Genomic DNA, 20,495 nt, shown 5'->3' with positions numbered 1-20,495 from the left:
TTAAAAGAAATTAAATGAAAGAAAAAAAAAAAAAAGACACATGCTACATATCCTGTGAATTTCCATTGATATCACAAAATGAGATCATTTGATGATTTAAAAAAAGTATGTTTGTAACACCATGAAGCACAATAAGCTTTTCCTCTTATCTGAAACGTCCCATCCTTTTCCTGTCTGACTAACAGTCTCATTGGGGTGTCAAGAGGGACTGTTCAGATATGAACAAGCTTCCTAAAATAGAACACACAGCGCTTGCTGTATTCAGGACACCCCATTGTTAAGTAATTCATCTGAGTCATTAAGTGTCACCCCAACTACTCATACACACACACACACACACACACACATTTCCCAGAAACATATTCTCTCCATCATAATTTAAATCAGAGATAAAGTCAAAGCTTATATTAGATTTCGTCATCATAAAGACATTTCAGGGAAGCTGTGTGTGTTTCAGGGAGGTATGTGACCTCTGATAATCTGTTGCTTTTGTCGCTCGCTAATGTGAACGGAGGATTAGTTTTCAAGTTAGAAAGAAACCTGCAACCAATTGTAGTTTCTTATTTTGGTTAATTGAACAGTGCAGAGTGACCCCATGCCGAGTTTTCTGCATACAACAGAGAGGATTAAAAACAACCAGGATGACTTACGGGCAAACAGTAACTCTTCCACAGCAAGACACTTGTGGAATGCCGCAGTTTTAATGCCCGCCATAAAACTCTCCCAAAAACCAAGGGACACTTCGTATTAACGTGCGTGTGGTCAAACCGGACTCGTGCCCTCAAAAGCATTTGACTAACGCGTCCACAAAAAACACTGCTATAAAAACCTTGTGACCAAGTCAAACAAAGCAGCAGTTTGGAGCAGGAATCAGGGTTCGAAAGCATTCCGTGTGGTTAAAGGGATCACAGACGGGCTACCATGTGTGTTTTCACGAGAGGTTTGGCCTGGCAATGCTGGTATTAACATAAAAGATTTAGCTCGCAAAAGACGACTGATTTTAGCCAGGCTGTTTTTCTGCTGAAAGAGGGAGTCTAGCTCTGTGTGGGAACAGATGAATCATAGCAGCAGCTGGGTGGAACGCCACCAAAACTGCTATTAGCCACTAAACGTGCAGGCAAATGTAAATGTGCAAGAGATGAAGAGATTATGATGATGCCTATAGATCAACAGCTGACAACATGGACATTTTAACGAAGCGATGAAGAGCTTGACTTATTCGAGTGAATGAATAGGTGAAGCAGTTTCCACTGATGAAACTGACATGATGAGATGGGTTGTCATTGTAGTATTACAACAAAGCCGGGTACAGAGCACCGTGCCGTGACTCACAAGACGTTTGGTACAAACGAATGTCTATAATTCTGTCCCAGGTGGATTACAGTCACTGGACGGCTAATTCATAGAGACTTGTCAGGCAAAGTCTACACAAACAAATAAAAAAAATTGTATAAGCATTGATACAGTGAAGTTTTAGGGTGAAGAAAAGTCCTTATAGAGCCGATGGAAAAAGTCTCCAGTGTTAGCGCTTCGTAGCAGACCGAGGGCAAAGACAGAGGGCTTTAAGAGAAGAAAAATAGATTCTGTACAAGAATAAACACTGAACAAAAACACACAATCAAGGAAAATACGAAGTTAAACATGTCACAAAAACTGACTTTCCAAAGCATAGTATTAGCTACAGTAGCTATGTTAGTTTGTCACTTTCTCAGGTAATATTCCTAAAAGTGAAGAGGAGATTTATGTAGTACACATTTTAAGTGGAGGTGTAAATACAATGGTGTGATTGAGATGTGAAAATCATATAAAAATAATGAATAAAGGGGACAGTGTGCATAACTACTCTACAGTGTTTTCTTTCATTACATGATGTGTTAGTATGTCCCACTACTTGCATATCTTTCGCTAGATACTCAAATGTAGGTACTTTTTCTTCCAAAAGAAAGTAAATACTTTTAGTACAAGTAAGAGAACTGGGATGAATTAACGGTCTCAAATGACTTAGGGTTTTTTGTTTACAGTTTTATAATTATTTATGAAAATCTGATCTATTCAGAATGAAACAAGTGTTATTGTTTCTTTGAATTAAAAGTAAAATGGCTTCTTTTGTCGCCTATCTAGTAATCTTGGAGACGCAATTAGAAGGTTGCGTGTTAAAAACATAAGCCCACTGTGTATCTTTCAACAGAAGGATCAATGCTTTCAAAGCTCATGGGATTTTTCACTCATTCAGCTGCTGTTCAAGCCTTTAAACTAGATGATGACACTGTAGGCTGTAAAATCAATGTGACTTCAAAACACACACCTGCAATCAGACACAAGCTCACACACACACGCGGTCAGACACACAAGCTCTCTCACACACACACATATACACACACACGCTCAGACACACAAGCTCACACACACACGCACACACACACTCAGACACATAAGCTCTCACACACACACACGCACGCACACAGACACACAAGCTCACACACACAAGCTCACACACGCACACGCACACACGCACTCAGACACACAAGCTCTCACACACACATACACAGCTTGACTTTGAAAAGTTTACAGCTCATTCTTTAGTGGCAGGCCGGCTCTTCAGTGTAAAGTGATCCGGTGATCAGAGGGTGATCCCCCAGTGAAGGCCTCCATCAGCGCACTCTGAAGTGATCTAACGACAAACTCACATGTTCAGACAGACATGAGTAAGCTGTGACTACAATCTGCACCAACGCTATTTATCTACAAAACACACACCTATGAAATATCACACACGCCTAACTCAAGCTTCAACTTGAATGATAGTTTACGTTTTCTGTTAAGATAAAAAAACCACCAAAGTAGCAAACAAACCTATCTTTGTTTTTGACCAGTCTCTTGTCTTTGTCGACCTTATCGCATTCAGTGTTATCTCTCATGTGGTCAACTATAGCACACCTTTAATGATAAAACTCTTCTAGACTTAAGACCCTCCTGAAATGATCAATAATCTTCCACGTCGATCGATCATACATAACACGGCCTGAACACGTGAGATGTTCAGCTTCTGACATACTGAAAGGCAAACTTGTGGAAAATATGTGGCTGAGGCTTTGAAACGGGGCTTCGATAGTCAAGTCATGCTCTGACCTAAAGACGGCCTCTAAACTCCAGCTCACTGTAAACCTCAGACCCACATGAAAAAACATCTGCTACAGGCTCAACAGAGTTCCCACTGGCTCTCCTAACGTATCAGTCTTATAAACTGGCAAAACACTATCAAATCTGTGCACAAATTCTTTACACACAAATACACAATATTATGTTCTTTCACCGATTCTGAATTGGCATTAAATCCACTATAGCATCAGATCTTTTGTTTATAGATTATTCCTATAAACTAATGCATTTAGGACAAATAATCTCAATCATCATAATAACCTCTTGGGCATTTAATGGGTCAAACAAGGACAATAATAACAAGTGCAATAATTGGAAATCTCACTGATAAACAAACATCACGCGCATTCGCCCGCACAGGGATGCATTTAATTCTTGCTAATGATTCTTGCCATTTTCCTTCTATACCCCACGTCGGCTTCTTTGCTCACCGTCTGCACCTCGAGCGAGCAGTTCGTTCTCTTTACCACCAGGTAAAACGGGTAATCCTTGGCCACCATGCTGTCGCTCTCGGTTGCCGCACCACAGGGAACTGCGTCTGAATGAGGATGAGGAGGAGGATGAGGATGATGATGTGGAGGAGGATAGTCGCAAGCCGACCTTCCAGTCTCGGTGCCCGCCAGCTCTACGCACGAGGAATGGCAGCGCTCCTGTGCGCACACACCGGACACGAGAGCATACCGCGCGCGCTGCAGACGCAACTCGCCGCACGCTACTGCACGACTGACTGCCGGGAGCGAGAACGCGCGTGTGTGTGTGCGTGCGTGCGTGCGTGTGTGTGCAAGTGAGCGAGTGAGAGAGAGAGAGAGAGAGAGAGAGAGAGAACGCGAGCAATTAAAAGCTCCTCCTCGAGCGCGCCGCTCACTGGAGCAAGTAATTTGGACTCCCCTTTAGACCCACAAGCACTAACCTGCTGCTGCACATAGTCTAAATGCAATACAAACATAATCCGAGACGCTAAAATAAAAGATGAAAAACAGCAAGAATGAGTATAATTTCATCCTGTAGCCATGAATAAATCATGTACTGCAAGTAGAAACAACACTTATTTTATAACACAGTTCCCTGACCACATAAATGTCTGTACTGAATAACATACAGTATAGAGGTGGAGAGGGCGGTTTCCGAATATGGGCGTGGTTTCATGTTCCTACTTTGATTGATGGTAAATGGGCGTGGTCTATTTGTGATTAATCGATGATTGATGGTTGACTCCTAAATTTCTCTAGTGCTTAAACTATTTACACTTCCACTCTGTATGACCTGCATATCTATAATTATACTTAGAAATGTCATCTTCAATTCGGCAAACAATTTATTTTATGTTTAAATTCATTCCCAAGAAGGCTTTTTCTTTGGTTAGCTGTGCCTACATCACCCACCGTCATTAGAACGCTCTCGTCAAACTGATCAATCTCCACCAAGCTTATCATTTCAATCGTTGCTTCGCAACAGCATCATAAAACTGCACTTTATTCTGGAACGTTTACGTTGCCTCGAACGTCAATAAAAAATAGTGGCCTCAGAAGGTTTCTGAATCCAACAGCTCAATGCCAGTCACATTAACAAGCAATTTGATGTCAAACTGTTAAAACGCTTGGTCGAAATAGCCGAACATAAACAGTAGCCCAGCTGCTCCACATGTAGCTGGAACTGTTTGCCAAAGCACCGTGTCCCAGTTGTACAACAGCTCAAGAGAGTTTGTTTGTAGCAGAAACCATTCAACCTACCATTTCAATTTCCACTGTTAAGCTGACACAGACTGTTTGGACTGGAGAATACACACACACACATCTTCCGGCTGCAGAGTCTAATGATTTCAGTGTGTGCAATCTGGAGAGTGAAACACAGTGAAGCCTAGGGAAAAAAACTGGTGTCCATTCATTCACCATTCTCTCTGTTTTCACCCAAGAACTGTCTCTTGCTACCTCGGGGCAAAACTAAACTCGGTGCCGGTCGGGGTGCTTTTTTATGATTTGTTAATTGTTGGGCAGGATCGAAAATAATCCCTGTCCCCAGATAGCCTGCACGGGAGCTCCTGCTCCTGCCGCCGGCAGCAGGAAATCGGTCCGAGTTTTAAGAGCCTTTGTTCTGGCCTGTGGTTCCTGCCATTGTGCAGCTATCAGGCGTGGGGAAGTGTGCTGTACTTAGCCAGGAGCGTGTAGGAGGAGGTCAGGCCTGGTCGCTGGCGCCCCGTGGCAGCGTGATGACTGTAAACAGCCAGCTCTGACACTCACTGTCACTCAGGCACCACTGCACAGACAACAAGAAACAAAAGGCACTTGGACCTGACCTGAGGACAAAAGCCAATTATGGGCCTCTGGATAATTCTCAGACTCCTGGCTGTGATCCAAATGCATTTCCGGAGCAGGCCTTTGTTATGTATGTACTAGAGTTGATCATAAATTCTTTACCAACATCAACAGTGGGACCTAATTCTACATAAAAACCTAAATATATGACTCATGATTACCTTGCTGATTTGGCTTTTAGTAAGAATCACCCACCATGAGCAAATCTAACCACACTGACAAAAATCCCCTTCACAGAAAATGCTGAACTTGTTTGCTGATTTCCATTATGGGGAGAAAAAAAGCTGCATAATGGTTATATCCTGTGGTTGAGGTTTGAGTTCCACACAGAACCTCGCATTTCTGTTGCGTCACCTTTCACTTTCCAGTCAGACGTACAGCTGTGCTATATTTGTGTGTCTGTGTGTGTGTCTTAATCGAGAAGTGAAAATTGAGCAACACTGTCTAAAATTAAATAACATTGTTGAAGAGATGTCATAAAAAAAACCTTGTTTATGCTTCATCTGATCTTTTGGGAAAAACCAAGTTCATAGAGGATTTTTGGTTATTTTTAGTCTGTCCATCAATTAAGAATATGTGAAAGCACAGGTTTGTGCTCGCCTGTTCAAACACAATAACATCATGTTCCATCAACCTTGCATTTTTCGTCAGCTGTGAAACAGTAAATCATTATTATTTCTATTGCAACAACTTGTACTGTGACTAGTACTGTGGATGTGCCGCATAAATGGATTATAAGAATTGTGTTTAATTATTGATGTGGTGATTTTTTTCTGTGAGATGATTTTTTTTAGTCTTTCTGTAATGGTGTGTGTGTGTGTGAGAGAGAGAGAGAGAGAGAGAGAGAGAGTGAGAGAGAGATTATAGGCTGCTATAACATAGGGACTTTTTACACCTGGTCACTTCATGTGTTTTCTCTGATCCGATAGCTATCTGATGTGTTAAAACTGTTAATTTACATTAGGCCACATAAATGCGTCTTGGCGAATCGGATATCAATCCGATCTTTCTACTCCCGCCCAAAATGCACATATATTTTACCTCATTACCGGGGTATTTTAAATGGAACACATGCGGTTGCTACAAAAAACAGCATTTACTGTTTGCTGCATTTTCGCTGGCCGCAGCAGTGCATTTTAAGACCCAACGAGACACCTGGGTGAAAGATCGGAGCCAGCACTGATGGGAAAACATGTTTCTTTCTGGCACGATGCACGACTCGCGAGTCACCTGCATTTACACCTGGTCTTTTTACGATCGGATAGCTATCGGATCACAGAAAATGCATGAAGTGACCGGGTGTAAAAACCCCCATAGTAATAACAGGAACTAGGATTGTAAATGTTCCAACATGAGAAATTAATTGAAAGTATTCATAATTACCACAGATTTGGGTCAACAGGACACGTGATATCGCATTCAGCCAAAGCTCCTTTTTGATTCATGTGATTTACACAGAAAGTAATTACATATGTGTCATACTGTAACTGGTAAGAAGACCTCAGCAGTTTCCTCAATTCAAAAAACTCTGCAAGATTCATCTCAAATTTAGAAGAAATCTGCAGTAAAATCAAGCGTTTTAGGTTGCGACACTCAATCCTTGTGGTGCTGTTTATAAATGTTCTAAAGTGTACAATATATTTGCAAGGGTTGTTGGGAAAGCAAGCATTAGTGAGATTACAGGAAAATAAATAACCTTCCAGGTTTGCAGGGTGTTCGTGGGATGATCATTAGTGTGTCTTGAGCGAAATCTGTTTCAGTGATACACAGTGTTTTGTTTGTTTCTTTTTGCTGTCTCTTTTTATCATACTCCACTTTAATCTGTCTGAATATCTGAAAAATCCCCAATGCCTTAATATAATCTTCACAACATGATAAAACATTTATTTTTGGATCCTGCCTTTGAAAAACACAATATTAAACAAAGCTACAGGGTCATGAATGCAAAGCTTAACTCTTCTCGAAGGCCGAGGGCAGCAGTGATTTCTGTGAGTCGAGTATTGCTAACCTTGATCTTCCTCGTGTGGAAGTTGTCCTGGTTTTAATAGCAGTGTTGTAATGGAAGTGGTTGCTGATTTAATTTATTACATTCCTCTCCTCCTGAAAGTAAAACCTTGTGGTTTGTCTGGTCTTGCAGTTGATAAAAACATACAAATAAAATGAAAAGTACAGTAAGTGCATAAAACAAGGGGGTAAGATGGGTTTTATGAAAAAAAAAAAAAAAAAAACAAGTCTAAGAATGGCACACTGGAAGTGCTTCATATCCAACAATGTGTGAGGTTTAGGTGCTAAAACTAAGGAGAATTAAAGTTTCTGTAACTATTGAAAGTTATTTAATTGAGTTGCAAAAAAGTTTATTATAAATGCATCACATGCATCAGATCTCCAATGGAAAACTTTTGGCTATTTGGTAGATGTAGAAATGGTGTGTGTCCACATTAAGGAACTATAATCATCTGGGCAGTGATGTGACTCGGTGCAAGTTATAAATCTTGTGTAAATCTGATGTAGGATGAGTTTCCCACTTCACCAACCTGACAGTGGACTTGCCTGCTTTGTGATCCGCTCAAATCGAAATGCTTCAGTGGTTAGGAGCGAGAATGGACGTGTTGGAGACAGAAAAAGATTCATGTAGAGGAGCACAAAAGAGGAAAAAGCCAGTTCCTTAAGGACATTAATTAGAGGCACAGCATGCAAGGAAGCCACATTTAAACTCTGTGTGATCACATTACAGTCAGGCTTTCTAGATGGAGGAGTAATGTGGGGATGTGCTCCATATGTGAGCTAAATACACAAACAAAGGCACGAAAATCTCAACCATTTATTATTACATGCTTCAGCAAATTCATTACTGAAACTAGATTAAGGTCGAATTTGTTTGGGGGAAAAAATTGGTTAATGTTATTTATATCACTGGGCAGTGGTGGCTCAACTGGTTAAAGCTCTGGGTTGTTGATTGGAGGATCGGGGTTCAAGGCCCAGCACAGCCAAGCTGCCACTGCTGGGCCCTTGAGCAAGGCCCTCAACCCTCCCTGCTCCAGGGGTGCTGTATCATAGCTGACCCTGCACTCTGACCCCAACCGCCTCCGTTGGGGTATGTGAAGAAAAGAATTCCACTGTGCTGTAATGTATATGTGGCGATAATAAATAATCTACGCCCCCCTGTTCTATCTATTTATATACAGTATATAAATAGTAGCTACTTTGTGCTTAAAATCAAAGAACTGTCATATAGAAGGTTCTAGTCTATTATGTTTGTTGTTATGGTTCGTCTTTATCCCTGCATTTAGGTCTGTAAAATCTACAGCACACCACTGCCAACGTGACATAGTCCTTGAATCATTAATGTTTAATATAATACTTTATTCTTAATGGTTTCTGATCCTAATGGATCTCTTTTCTCTTCTAATTAATGAAGGCTCATATTGGCTTTTGGTATTGTTTCTAGTCACCAGAATATCTGTAATGGAAATCCTATTGGAATGTAATTGAAACTTTTAAGTAAATTCAAACAAGGTCCATTAAATGAACACTGATTCCGAGCTCTGTAGTTCTTAATATGTAGAACGTGGCAAGATAAATGGTTCCATACCAAACAAGGAAGCTGTAATGAATATTACTTCTTGTAGAAGTCTCCTGAGTTAGATACAAAAAGTGCAGGTGACAAATTAAAGGGTAAAAAAAAACAGTGTTTCTGTACTCTGGGGGTATTTATTTATTTTTTCCTGATACGGTTTGAGTCCACTTGTTCCCTACAGAATCGATGACAAGATGCTTCATGCTTTTTTTTTTTCCCTTTAATTTGTCACTTGATGGAAGGTTTATCATGGAACCTTAGTGGGAGACACATACTCAAGGAAGAGTTGTGTTTGACTTACAGCGCTAACAATATAAACAATACAGTAAGGTTGGAATGCTGCTTGGATTGCTTTCTAATAATAGTTGCCTTAAAGCTTGGGTGGTCTATTAGTGTTTGATTTCTAGTCTAGGTTCGCCATGTGGGATGTGCTAGCCTAGTGGTTAAGGTGTTGGATATATAAAATTGGGAAACATTGTTTTTCATGAAATACATTAAGAAAATCAGAATTGTGTTTTATTGCATGTAACTAAGTTAATGTTTACCTGCACAGTATACGCTTTATAAGCTTCTTTGTAAAGATGTTGAGGAAAGTGACACACAATAATACAACTGCATCACAGGAGCTTGTACATGTGTGTTTACAGTAGCATTTTGGTTTCCCCACGAGTTCATTGTTTAATCTTTATACTTTAAATAATCATAAGAACTCATTTTCCCAAAGCCACAGAGACATTGTCAAGTGTCCTTTACATCATAGCATCATAGCAAGGATTCATGGAGTAGTGATGTATCAGTGAACACTGGTTTAAACAAGGTCTACAGTTTAGAAGCTAATGAATGACCATCAGGACGTGACCTCAACCACACCAAAGACGAGGACATTGACATGAGGTAACTCTGTTGTTTAAAATAGAGTAATAAAAGTTGAAAAGCAGTATCCAGCGGCTCTCAAGTGGTTCCCATAAGGTCTTCATGTCTCATCCAGGCCCTGTTAACTTCCTTTATTTACATAACTGCCCCACTCAATCTGTCTACTCAACATACAAGGTCCATATGATTCAAAAGCTTATCACATACCGTGTCCAACAGATTCCAAGTTAGACATCAAAAGAATTAAATTTCCTCACTTTGATGTGGACATATGAATAAGTCAAAGACCCTTGGGCATTACGCTCAGAGTCACAGGCAAATCATCGGCGAGCGTGTGTTAATCTGTCTACAGTGTTAACCTCCTCAGACAGTCAACACAGATTAGATTACACACTCGATCCAAAATCGAGACCTTTTCGTGAACGTCTGTTGAGGTGAATTCGATGATCATGATGTTTTATGAGGTCTCCTGATAGAGTCCATTACATCTCTCTAACCTTTGAAGTTTGCTCATTCCGAGTTCTCATAACCTCTTTATCATCGTACGGATTAAAAAAAAAGTTCCTGATGTTCAAAGGGACGTAATTACAACCAGCTGTTCAGATCAGCTGAAGACAATAGGTTGCACAAAGATAACGTATCAGGGCATCATGGATATTATGATGAACTGATTAACAATATCAGTTTATAATCTGAAACCCTCTAATCTGCACATGTTCCTTATAACTACCAGAGTTTCCCAACCCAGGTTTTGTGTTTTTTCCTCCAATAACGCACCTTATTCTGCTCATAATTGTTTGTAGAACTCTCACGCAAATGCTGTAGTCTGTAACTATTTAGACTACAACACTGTTTGATAGTAGCGACAGTAGCACTTCATTTCAAAGATTAATTATAGCATGTAACGATATTTGTATGTAACAGGGATTATCATCTCTCAGTTGACATAATGAAGGTTTCTCTAATGAAGGACTTTTTTATTCCCGTGCCATTTTTATAGCCGCTATAACGTATGCGATAACTAATCACTACTTTTCCATGATAAATATAATAATTGGATATAGATTTTTAAAAAAAATAAATAAAAAATCATAGCATTATCATGACATTAGGATTTTCTTTAATAACATTAAAAATTCCATTTCATTTCATTTTATTAAAAAAATTATTGGAAAAGTATTGGAAAATTAAAAAAGGGAATAAAAAAGTTTGCTGTGATGGATAATAAAGGATGCTAACAATGATATCACACTTGGTCGCATCAGATCATTAATAATTTACCTACTTCACCTGGCAAGGTGAAACACATCACCTGACTGTTTAATCATTTATATGATTATAGAATGAAATTAGGTACAATAAAAATAGAATGAACTGTACAAGCAAAGGGGAGAAAATACGTAAAAAAACCCCAACAAAAACATCAAATATTTTCTATATATTTTTTCTCTTTGCTTGTACATAAACATTATTATCAGTATTTTATAAATTAGGAAAATCATACAGTAAGTAGTCTTGTCCAACTGTAAAAATCCCATTGCTTCAACTCCTATTAGATACTGCTGCACTAAATATGTAACTAAGAAATGGTAATATTAGCTATTTATTTGCCATGACAACAAAACCACCACTAAAATAATATGTTGTGGAAGTTTGAAAAACATTTATTGGACAAAATGATATTTAGGAATAAGAAGGTCTTAGGAAGAAGTAAGCATTTAAAAACATTAAAAGCTCTAAGAGTTGTGTGTAGATGCTTGAAGGTCTTCATTCCAGAAGATTAAACACGTATTCATGCGTGCATCTTGTAAAATCTAACACTGTTGTGCAAAAAGATTTGACTCTTCAACTAGAGGAAATGGAGGTGCTGGTTCTAGTATAATAAAAAACCAGCAGTAGCTCAAGTAATAGGACTCCAACTGTGCCAGTGGAAAAGGGGTAAGAGAGAAAAGTGGGTCACTTGACCTTTGTTTTGTTTGATCTTAAAAAGAAGTAGTGAACCTCTTATAACCTGTTGAAGCTAGCCGGGGCCAAAACACGGCCCGATGACGTCAGCACTACATTTTCTCTAAAAGGCTGACAGCTTTGATGTAGAATAAAAACAAAATGAAGCTTGTAGGCTTCAAATCTGTGATGTGCACCAGGTCTGAAAACCTGTCCTGACTGATTACTGGTGTACTGGTTTAAATTTTCTCTTCCAGCATGGAAATTGTAAAGTGACTGCTCAGATATGTAAGAGCTACTTTTAGCTTGCTAGCAGCTAGTTACAGAATAAATGGTTGAAGATCATTCATTTGGAAGAAGGAAGACTTTATTCACAGGAGTGTTTTAATAACTTCGGGCTGAAATGTAGATGCGATATCAGAGAGAATCCTTTATACAGGGCTGAGACATCTCCATCAGAAAGAGTAAGCAATATTATTTTAACCACCACTCAGATTGTTCTGATGTCTCACGATGACCATCCTGAGGCTCTCTGACACCATCTCGGTGTATGTCGAACATGTATGGCTCCAAAATCATGCACCATCTGGTCATCTAAGGTATCATCCTCATTGAAGTAGACAGGCATCGGTGAAGTAGACGACTAAAAATCCTCAACAGTTGAAAGAAAGACTCTTGTTAAACTCTTCTTTGGATGCAGCTAGTTTCCTAAGCTAGCATCAGGTTTGTTTAGATTTAATGGGAAGGTTGTGTATCATGAGCACTACTGCCTGTAACATACGTAAATACTTCCGGCTCAAATCACGACTCTCACGCCACTTCATTTCATTAAAACGTACAAAAAGATAAACATAAACAGATAAATGCTGTAAGATCCCAACAGTGACCTACAGGCCTTAATATTACTTTATTACTCTTTATTACATCGATAAATCATAATAGCGAAGAAATAATGCCCAAGGACAGATAGAGAGAAAGTGAGACATGCAGAGAAACAGAAGAAGGAGGGTTTGTTGTTGTCGAGCTGCTCATAAAGATATAGCTTGGGATCGATATTTCTTAATAATGTTTTTGAGGTTCCTTTCAAAGACCAGCGTAAAATGTCAGAATAAGCTTAAAATCTGGGTCAGCTGGACTGAGCCGTGTCACGTCGCTCGCCCTTATCTCTTATCTCTCACCTCTACTACGTCGACTTTCATGCGAGTTGTTTTATTGGACGTACGCTTGACTGTCGAAGATATGTAGTGTTTGGTGCTAAGAGGCCTGTTTCTGTAGGCACACATACATTATCATGCTTTTAGCCGGACATCAATTCCAGAAATCCTCTGACACCATGGAAGGTAGAGTGAATTTAAACGACGCTGTTTATACGAGAGTGTTGGATTTCTTATCTGCAGTAGCTGGGCTTGACGTAGTATAAAAAATCCCGACAGCCTCGGGAAGGGAGGAGATAAAAGTCTCTACATGGAATCTGAGCCTGAGCTGCTCTGTACAGGTTAGTTTACGTAAATGCTTTTGAATTTGTTGTTGATTATTTTCCTTTAACAGCACAACAGGTTTTATTCCTTACATTCCATCATATGAGCTCAATATGCAAAATAAATAAAACATTTGTTAAAGACTGTGGCTAATTATTTCAAATTACTAAGCTTTGAAAAGATCTTCAGATATATTGCTTGGTGCTTTATCATTAAGGGGAAGCACTAAAAATTTACAAACCGCACCATGCCCTAAAACAGTGACTCAATACGTAATAAATAGTAGGGATTATATTAGAGCATGATTTATCAGTCTGCTCTCTGTCTCATGATGGCAACGTCTGCACTTTCCTGGCTGATACTAAAGCTGAGTGTATGCATAAAGTCGTCTGGAGGAACATACAACAACACAGATTAAAGCGGCTGCATAGCAAACACGTAAGGCACTGATGTCAGTGACCGTCACACGCGTTAGTCAGTACTTTCTGGATATAGAGCGGTAGAAAGCTCAAGAAAAAAAAAAAAAAACACTCACCCCTGACACATGCACACATTCTGACAGGGCCCCTGGTGTTTATATTGCCGTCTGCTTCCCCCAGGGTGTGTGATGAGTAACATGGTGAAACCCTATCACTCTCGCACGCTAGCTCCAGGAATGCAGCCTCGGCACTGCAAGAAACGCTGCAAGCTGAAGATCCCAAACATCCCCGTTTCCACTCCGCACTCAACTGATTCAAGTTTACACTGCTTAAGCTTGACCTGAACGTGACCGGGGGACACGTCTGAATGTAGTACGTCTAACCACATGAGTTCAGTGTGAGCTACAAAGCTAGAACTCTATACCTTTAATGCTGAAGCAGGTACAGTGTACACCGATCTCCACTCTTTCACCACCTTGTTAGTTTATGGATCCAATGGGATACAAATAACACGGACATTTGTTACATCCACCAATAGCCACCTCTTATTATTCATAGTCCCTGGGTTGCCCAAGTGGATGAATTTGATTTAGCCTATAAGGTCAGACTCTGAGTTTCGTCTCTTGTAATACACGTCCTAACACGACACACTCAGACCTACGTACAACACTGAAACACCTACGTTCAAGGAGGAATCTGTTTAGGGTTGTTGCAGTGGCAAGGTCAGTTATGGTGTCTAATTGGACAATACCTTGCCACTGACTTTTTCTATTCATCCACATGTGGGGAAATCCATTGATTCTATCATTTACATGGTTCTCACCACTTTTGACAACCACCTAAACAGGACTCATGATAAAGCAGCGGCCAGAAAAACGGCTGAACTGAACAACCTTTGGCTGTGTGACCGCTACTGTTGTATATACATCTTAAATCCCTACTTCTACTGCTACTTGTGGTATTAAACACACATGCTTTCTAGTCCCCTACATCATTTTACTCAATCGATAACCACAACATGATAAATACTGACAGCATGAGAGTTTTTATAGAAGAATCATCAAATCTTTTTAAAGAAAGATGACCATTTAAGGAATTAGATCTTTTTTGTTTCCAATTGTATATTATTTTGTATACACGATGATATGGACAGTAATACATTGTTCTGATTTGAGATGCTTAATTAAGTGATTAATTAAAGGTTAAGATATCATGAAAAAATAGCGGTTTTGCAAAAACGATTAAAAAAAACACAAGAGAACTCATAGACTGAGCTGTAAAATCGCTGAACCTCTGTGGAGTAGATGTGTTTGGAATGGAAGGTTAAACGGTGAAATATTCACCATGAACTCTGAATTGCACACAGTCAGTGAAGATGTGAGCTAAACATGACAGGAACTCTCTCAACACTCTCTCATATCCTTACCTGACATGACATTGTACAAATTTAAACAGTGTTAGCATTGTGGCTTTAGTGTTCATCGATCACCCGCCTCCCCTCACATGCCTAATCACGTGCCAATCCTTCTTGCTTTCGGCAGTGTTTGTGTTATTCTCCCAGAATGATGGAGCCCACACTGGGGTTCTTTCTTTCTTTTCTTTTTTTTTTTTTTTTACATAATGCCAGCTAATTTCAGGCTTCCTCCATGGCAGGTCAGCACAAAATTTTTTCTCTTTACAGGAAGACCACCTTTGGCCCACCTGTCCCCAACATAGAGCTCGTAACAAGCAGCCAACAGCCGTCAGAGAGATCACAGGTCCCTTTTCTGTCTGGCAGTAAATCAAGAGAAGTTGTTTTTGAGGTGTTTCACAATGCCCAAGATCATTTGCTGGAGCTGAACATATTGTGCCAGCAAAGTGTACACAATAAGAAGATGTTTCCCAGAGGACAACATCCTGAGAACACATTTCATAATTGCTATTTGTTTTTTTGTTGTTGTTTTTTTTCAGGCTGTGTTTATTTCGAAAACTAATTTAGATTTCGCGCAAGTTCTGCTCTTCACACGAATACTGTGAATATTATATTTTCTCATTTAACCTTTTATTCATATAAATTCATTTAAAAAGCTCCTTAACAATGGACTTTGTCAAAAAACAGCTTAAAATCTCTACTTTAAAAATTTCATCTTTATCAGCAATCAGGTCTGTGCTGAACTCAGAGTTTGCGATGACCCATTAGTTCCTCAGGAGCTCTCGTTTGCAATATTATAAACTGTTGTAGAAAGGACATTATTTACATTTACATCATTTCCTGTCCAGTGTCACCCAAATGAGGAAGAGGTTCCCTTCTGACTCTGGTTCCTCTTAAGGTTTCTTCTTCATATCATCTTCATAAGCAAGCAACTACAGGAAAATTAAATATCTGAGTATTTTAACCATGAATAGGTTTAAGAACAAACGTCTTGATATCAGCAACAAGAGTCTGAATCCTTGAATAATGTGCATCTAAGGTACAGACTGGGTGCCATTAGTTATGTCACTATCTAGCATCATGGAAGCAGGAAGATTTAGTCAGATAAAAATAAGTTCAATATAAAATTACCAAAGGCTTTTTATATTAGTCACAGTTGTTAGGATTATTTCCCAAAAAATTAAATCTGTACTAATGATCGCTTTCTGTAATCACTCTAATTATTTTTACAGAAATGTTTGCATGTGACGAGGAAAATTTTCCTCTCGGTCCAGTAAATCATTTCTGACATTTCCATCAAGCTTTTAATTGTTGAGGAAAATGTCATTTCATTTTGTCAGAGATTTGAAGCACAAGGTAAAATTATCTTTGCTTTCATTTTTTCGTCATGAAACGGTTGTCGACGAGAATCGTCAACAGAAATGTACTCTAATTAGAGGTTATCAAAGTCAACTATATCCAAAACGTACCGCATTCGCTATGAGTTAAATGAATACGAGGGTTAAGATGGTAAATAATTGCACATATCGCATGTCAATGCCACTTAAACTGCGAGTGGAAAAGTAGAGGCGGTGTGTGACACACAAGCACCGCTGAAGCTCTATTCACTTAAACAAGCAATCAATCGCACATATGGTGCAGATTTAAAGAGACTGGTTCATTTAAATCAGATGTATTTGCTTTTTAGTACAAATCACTCAATAATGAAATGAGGTTCCTGTCTACATCAATAAATTATGCATAGCACTATAGTGTTTTAGGAGCTTGTGTAGTGAAACCTCTGTAGAAAACTGATTCAATAGAATCAACACATTCGTAATTAATGCAAAAGGCACAAACTGTCTTTTTTTTAAGGAAACACAAATAGCTTTTCTGTCCCCTGTGGGTGTATTGCAACTGCTACGGTTGTCACATCACTGTGTGTTTTGTCCAGCAGAGCAAACTACAGGCTACAAACTCTCGCCATTGTCTTCCTAATGTCTCTATACACATTTAATGAGACTTCAGGTGTAACATGATAAATTAAAACGATTTGTAGGTAGGAATTAAAGGCGTGAGTGGGGAATCAAACAAATGTCGGACCATAAGAACTTTTCACACGTCGTACCTAATTTGCATATTTTCGATATTGCACACAGTTGCATACATACATGGAAAATAAAAGGCAACTCACTTACTTTGCTTTTCAGTCTAATCCCAGGGCAAAACAATACTGGATGCACATTCCTCTGGCAGTAGCCTTTTTCAGCAGGATAATCTGCCCTACTACACTGCAATAATAGTTCAGGAATAGTTTGAGAAACATGACAAAGAGTTCAAAGGTGTTGACTTTGCCTCCAAAATCCCCAGATCTCAATCTTATCATTGTTGTTGATCGGACGATTGGGGTTCAAGGCCCAGCACTGCCAAGCTGCAACTGTTGGGCCCTTGAGCAAGGCCCTTAACCTTCACTGCTGCAGGGGTGCTTTATCATTGGCTGATCCTGTGCTCTGACCCCCACCAGTTTGGATAAATGAAGAAAGAATTTCACTGTTCTGTAATGTATATGTGACCAAAATAAAGGTTTCTTCTTCTTCTTCTTCTTCTTCTTCTTCTTCTTCTTCTTCTTTCTTCTGATTGAGTATCTGTGGGATGTGCTGGACAAACAAGTCTGACCATTGAGGCACCTCATAACCTACCAGACTTAAAGGATCTGCTGTTAATGTCTTGGTGCCTGAGGTCTTGTGGAGTCAATGCTTTGACATATCAGAGCTGTTTTGGTGGCACGAGAAGAACCTACATAATATTAGGCAGGTAGTTTTAATATTATGACTTATCAGTGTATGTATATTTATATAAATATGTATAAACCTATAGAGCAGCTGGAAAATTACAGTGAGTAATAGTGATGGAAGTTTAAGTTGATGTAAAGTTGGATAACATATGATGAGGCATGGAGCAGCTATAATAATAATAATAATTTTAATGATATTAACGTAATTTGTTAAGTATTCATTGTGAAGAAATTCTCCTGAAGCGAACACTGACTCTTTAACTGTGGTTGGTCTCCATTTTCACTTCACGTTAATGTTAACTACACTCTGTCAGGAGCGTTTTAGAGGCCAGCATCCCATTGCACATTATAAATAGTCTTAATTGTGCATAAATAGTCCTAATCGCTGGGGATAAACAAAATCCTATTTTAGTCAAAGTTATTTCTCACCTAGTTTGTCCTGGCTGCTTTTAGAGTTTAAATACGCATGCCATTCTGACGTGTTATTTCCGTTAAAGCACTGTGGATGTACAATTACAGCCGTTTAGAGTAGCCATTAATCTGGCACAGCTCTATCTGGCGATGACTGAGCTCCGCAGGAAGAACACAAGGATCACGTAAGATACTAAAAAAAAACAGGCCTCCTACAATCTGATGTGAATTTAATCAGAAGTGAAGGCTATTGGTTAAGGTTAAAACCTGGTTAAGCCCCAGAGGACGACAAAGAAGAACAACATGAAACGACTGCTTTAAAAATATATATATATAAATAATAATAATAAAAAAATAGATTCAAACAAAAATAACCAGAGAAACAGGTGCAGTGTTCCACATTTAAAAAAAAAAGTTTTTTCAACATATTGCCAAGATTCAGAGATTAATTACAGGTGACAATCTGAATAGAAAATAACCATATTTAGACCACATGGAGGTAAATGATTTGGCAGGACTACCTAATTTAGATAAATAGCCCCAACCATAGTTTAAGTACATTGAGTACGAAATTATGATATCATAACAACTAATTAGTGTCTAATCCCATGTCCAAGAACTAAACTTTTTCACCTGGGAAAACAGCCGATTCCTGATTAGGATCGTATCTACAGATACGTAGATTACACATCTCCTACGCGGTAAGACTGCGTGTGTTTTCCTTTCAGTTTTCAGTTCACACGAGACCTCCAGATGTGGTTAAAAGACACCTGAGAATATTTAGTGGAGAAAAAAAAAAATCAACAAAGGGAGCAGGGTTTTTTCCTTTTTTTCTTATGCTTTGTGGTCAAACTGAGTGTGGAAGATGAAGCTCGGCAGTGAAGCAGGTGGGATCCTGTTTAATGACCCTTTGACTTTCATGCAGGCCGAGCAGCGGTACGGTCCGACAGCTGTCCTGCATATTGATCTCCAAGATCCACATTTTCTGATAATTCTGATACCAGTACATTCATCTGTGTAATAACAGTAGCTATGATTAATAGTACTGAAGTAAACAAGGAAAAAATATAAATTGCTTCGAAACAAAGCATCTTATTTCTCTTTTGTGTGCAAATGTTGTCTTAGGCATGTTTTCAGAAAGCATCTGTCTCATCTGTTGTAATTGAATAAACAAGCCAGTCTGTTGTGATGAATACATCGATAACAGCTGCTTGGCATACATTGGTAAAAGGCCAACGATGGTGATCAATATCTTGTTCTGCCTCATCGGTTAAAGTGCAAGTGGCCATGTGAGAAACAACAGCGCTGACACACTTTCCCACATGGTTTGGTCAGCAGTAAACTGGCTTCAACAAAATTGTAAAGGCTCTACATTGTGCTCGACATTGTAAGGCGATAATCTGGCTGAACACATACTTTGGTACGCACGTGGCTGCACTCCTTCCTCCCCCTGACTCAGAACTCACCTCCGCTCAGCCTTGGGCTAATGAAGCTAAAGAGGTCTGACACACAGGTACTTATACTGCCTTGGAAATAGGGTGAGATCATAGAGTACCACAGTCTGGTGTTTGTACCTTGGAGCAGATGATGCTCATTTAATGTGCACTGTGGCTTAAGGTTTAGTCAGTGAAAATTTGTGATACTAATAAGAAGGGATGCATCAATGTCAATAATCATCCTAGTCTCGAAGAATAGATCCGGTGCTCGTCTTCTCATAAAAATGCTTCAAAAGTAAAATCTCATGCCATGCGACATGATACGCTATGACAAGAACTCACATATGATTTGGAAGTATATCGTGATTCCTTTTAAAAGCGATCTTTTTTAATTTATCAAGTGTTTTTTGTGTCAAAACATCATGACGAGTCACTACAGCATTTTCTTATAAATCTGAAGAAACCATGTATTATGCTTAAACGGGATCTTTAATAGAGATCATTAAAATGTGTGCAAGGTGGCATTAATGTTGCACTCAAATGGTATCTCAATTGTAAAGAAAGAGCGCAGAAAGACTGTTGCATCTGAGAAGACTTCACTTCTGCGAGCCCTGAGACATGAACACACACTTTCACCAGGGAGTAGAATTTTTTTTATTTCTTTTTTTAAATGACCACAATGATTACTCACTGACACAACTC

General features: G+C 39.1%; 1 protein-coding gene across 3 annotated transcripts in view; it reads right to left on the bottom strand.

The window, feature by feature from the left end:
* arhgef3 (Rho guanine nucleotide exchange factor (GEF) 3) overlaps positions 1-20,495 on the bottom strand; it is a 78,753-nt gene that overhangs the window by 16,374 nt on the left and 41,884 nt on the right. Inside the window, exon 1 of one of the 3 annotated variants that reach the window (XM_060858002.1) lies at positions 3,591-4,127. The exons of the other annotated variants lie outside the window; for them this stretch is intronic. Within the exon in view, the coding sequence (XP_060713985.1) occupies positions 3,591-3,659 (69 nt within the window). The 5' untranslated portion in view covers positions 3,660-4,127. Of the gene's footprint in view, positions 1-3,590; positions 4,128-20,495 lie in introns of those variants that run through there. 3 annotated transcript variants of the gene reach the window in all.

Source organism: Tachysurus vachellii, chromosome 22, assembly GCF_030014155.1.
Source record: "Tachysurus vachellii isolate PV-2020 chromosome 22, HZAU_Pvac_v1, whole genome shotgun sequence".
In the NCBI taxonomy this organism is placed as follows: domain Eukaryota; kingdom Metazoa; phylum Chordata; class Actinopteri; order Siluriformes; family Bagridae; genus Tachysurus; species Tachysurus vachellii.
The sequence above is the reverse complement of the archived record's forward strand: the minus strand, read 5'-3'. Positions and strand labels throughout refer to the sequence as shown.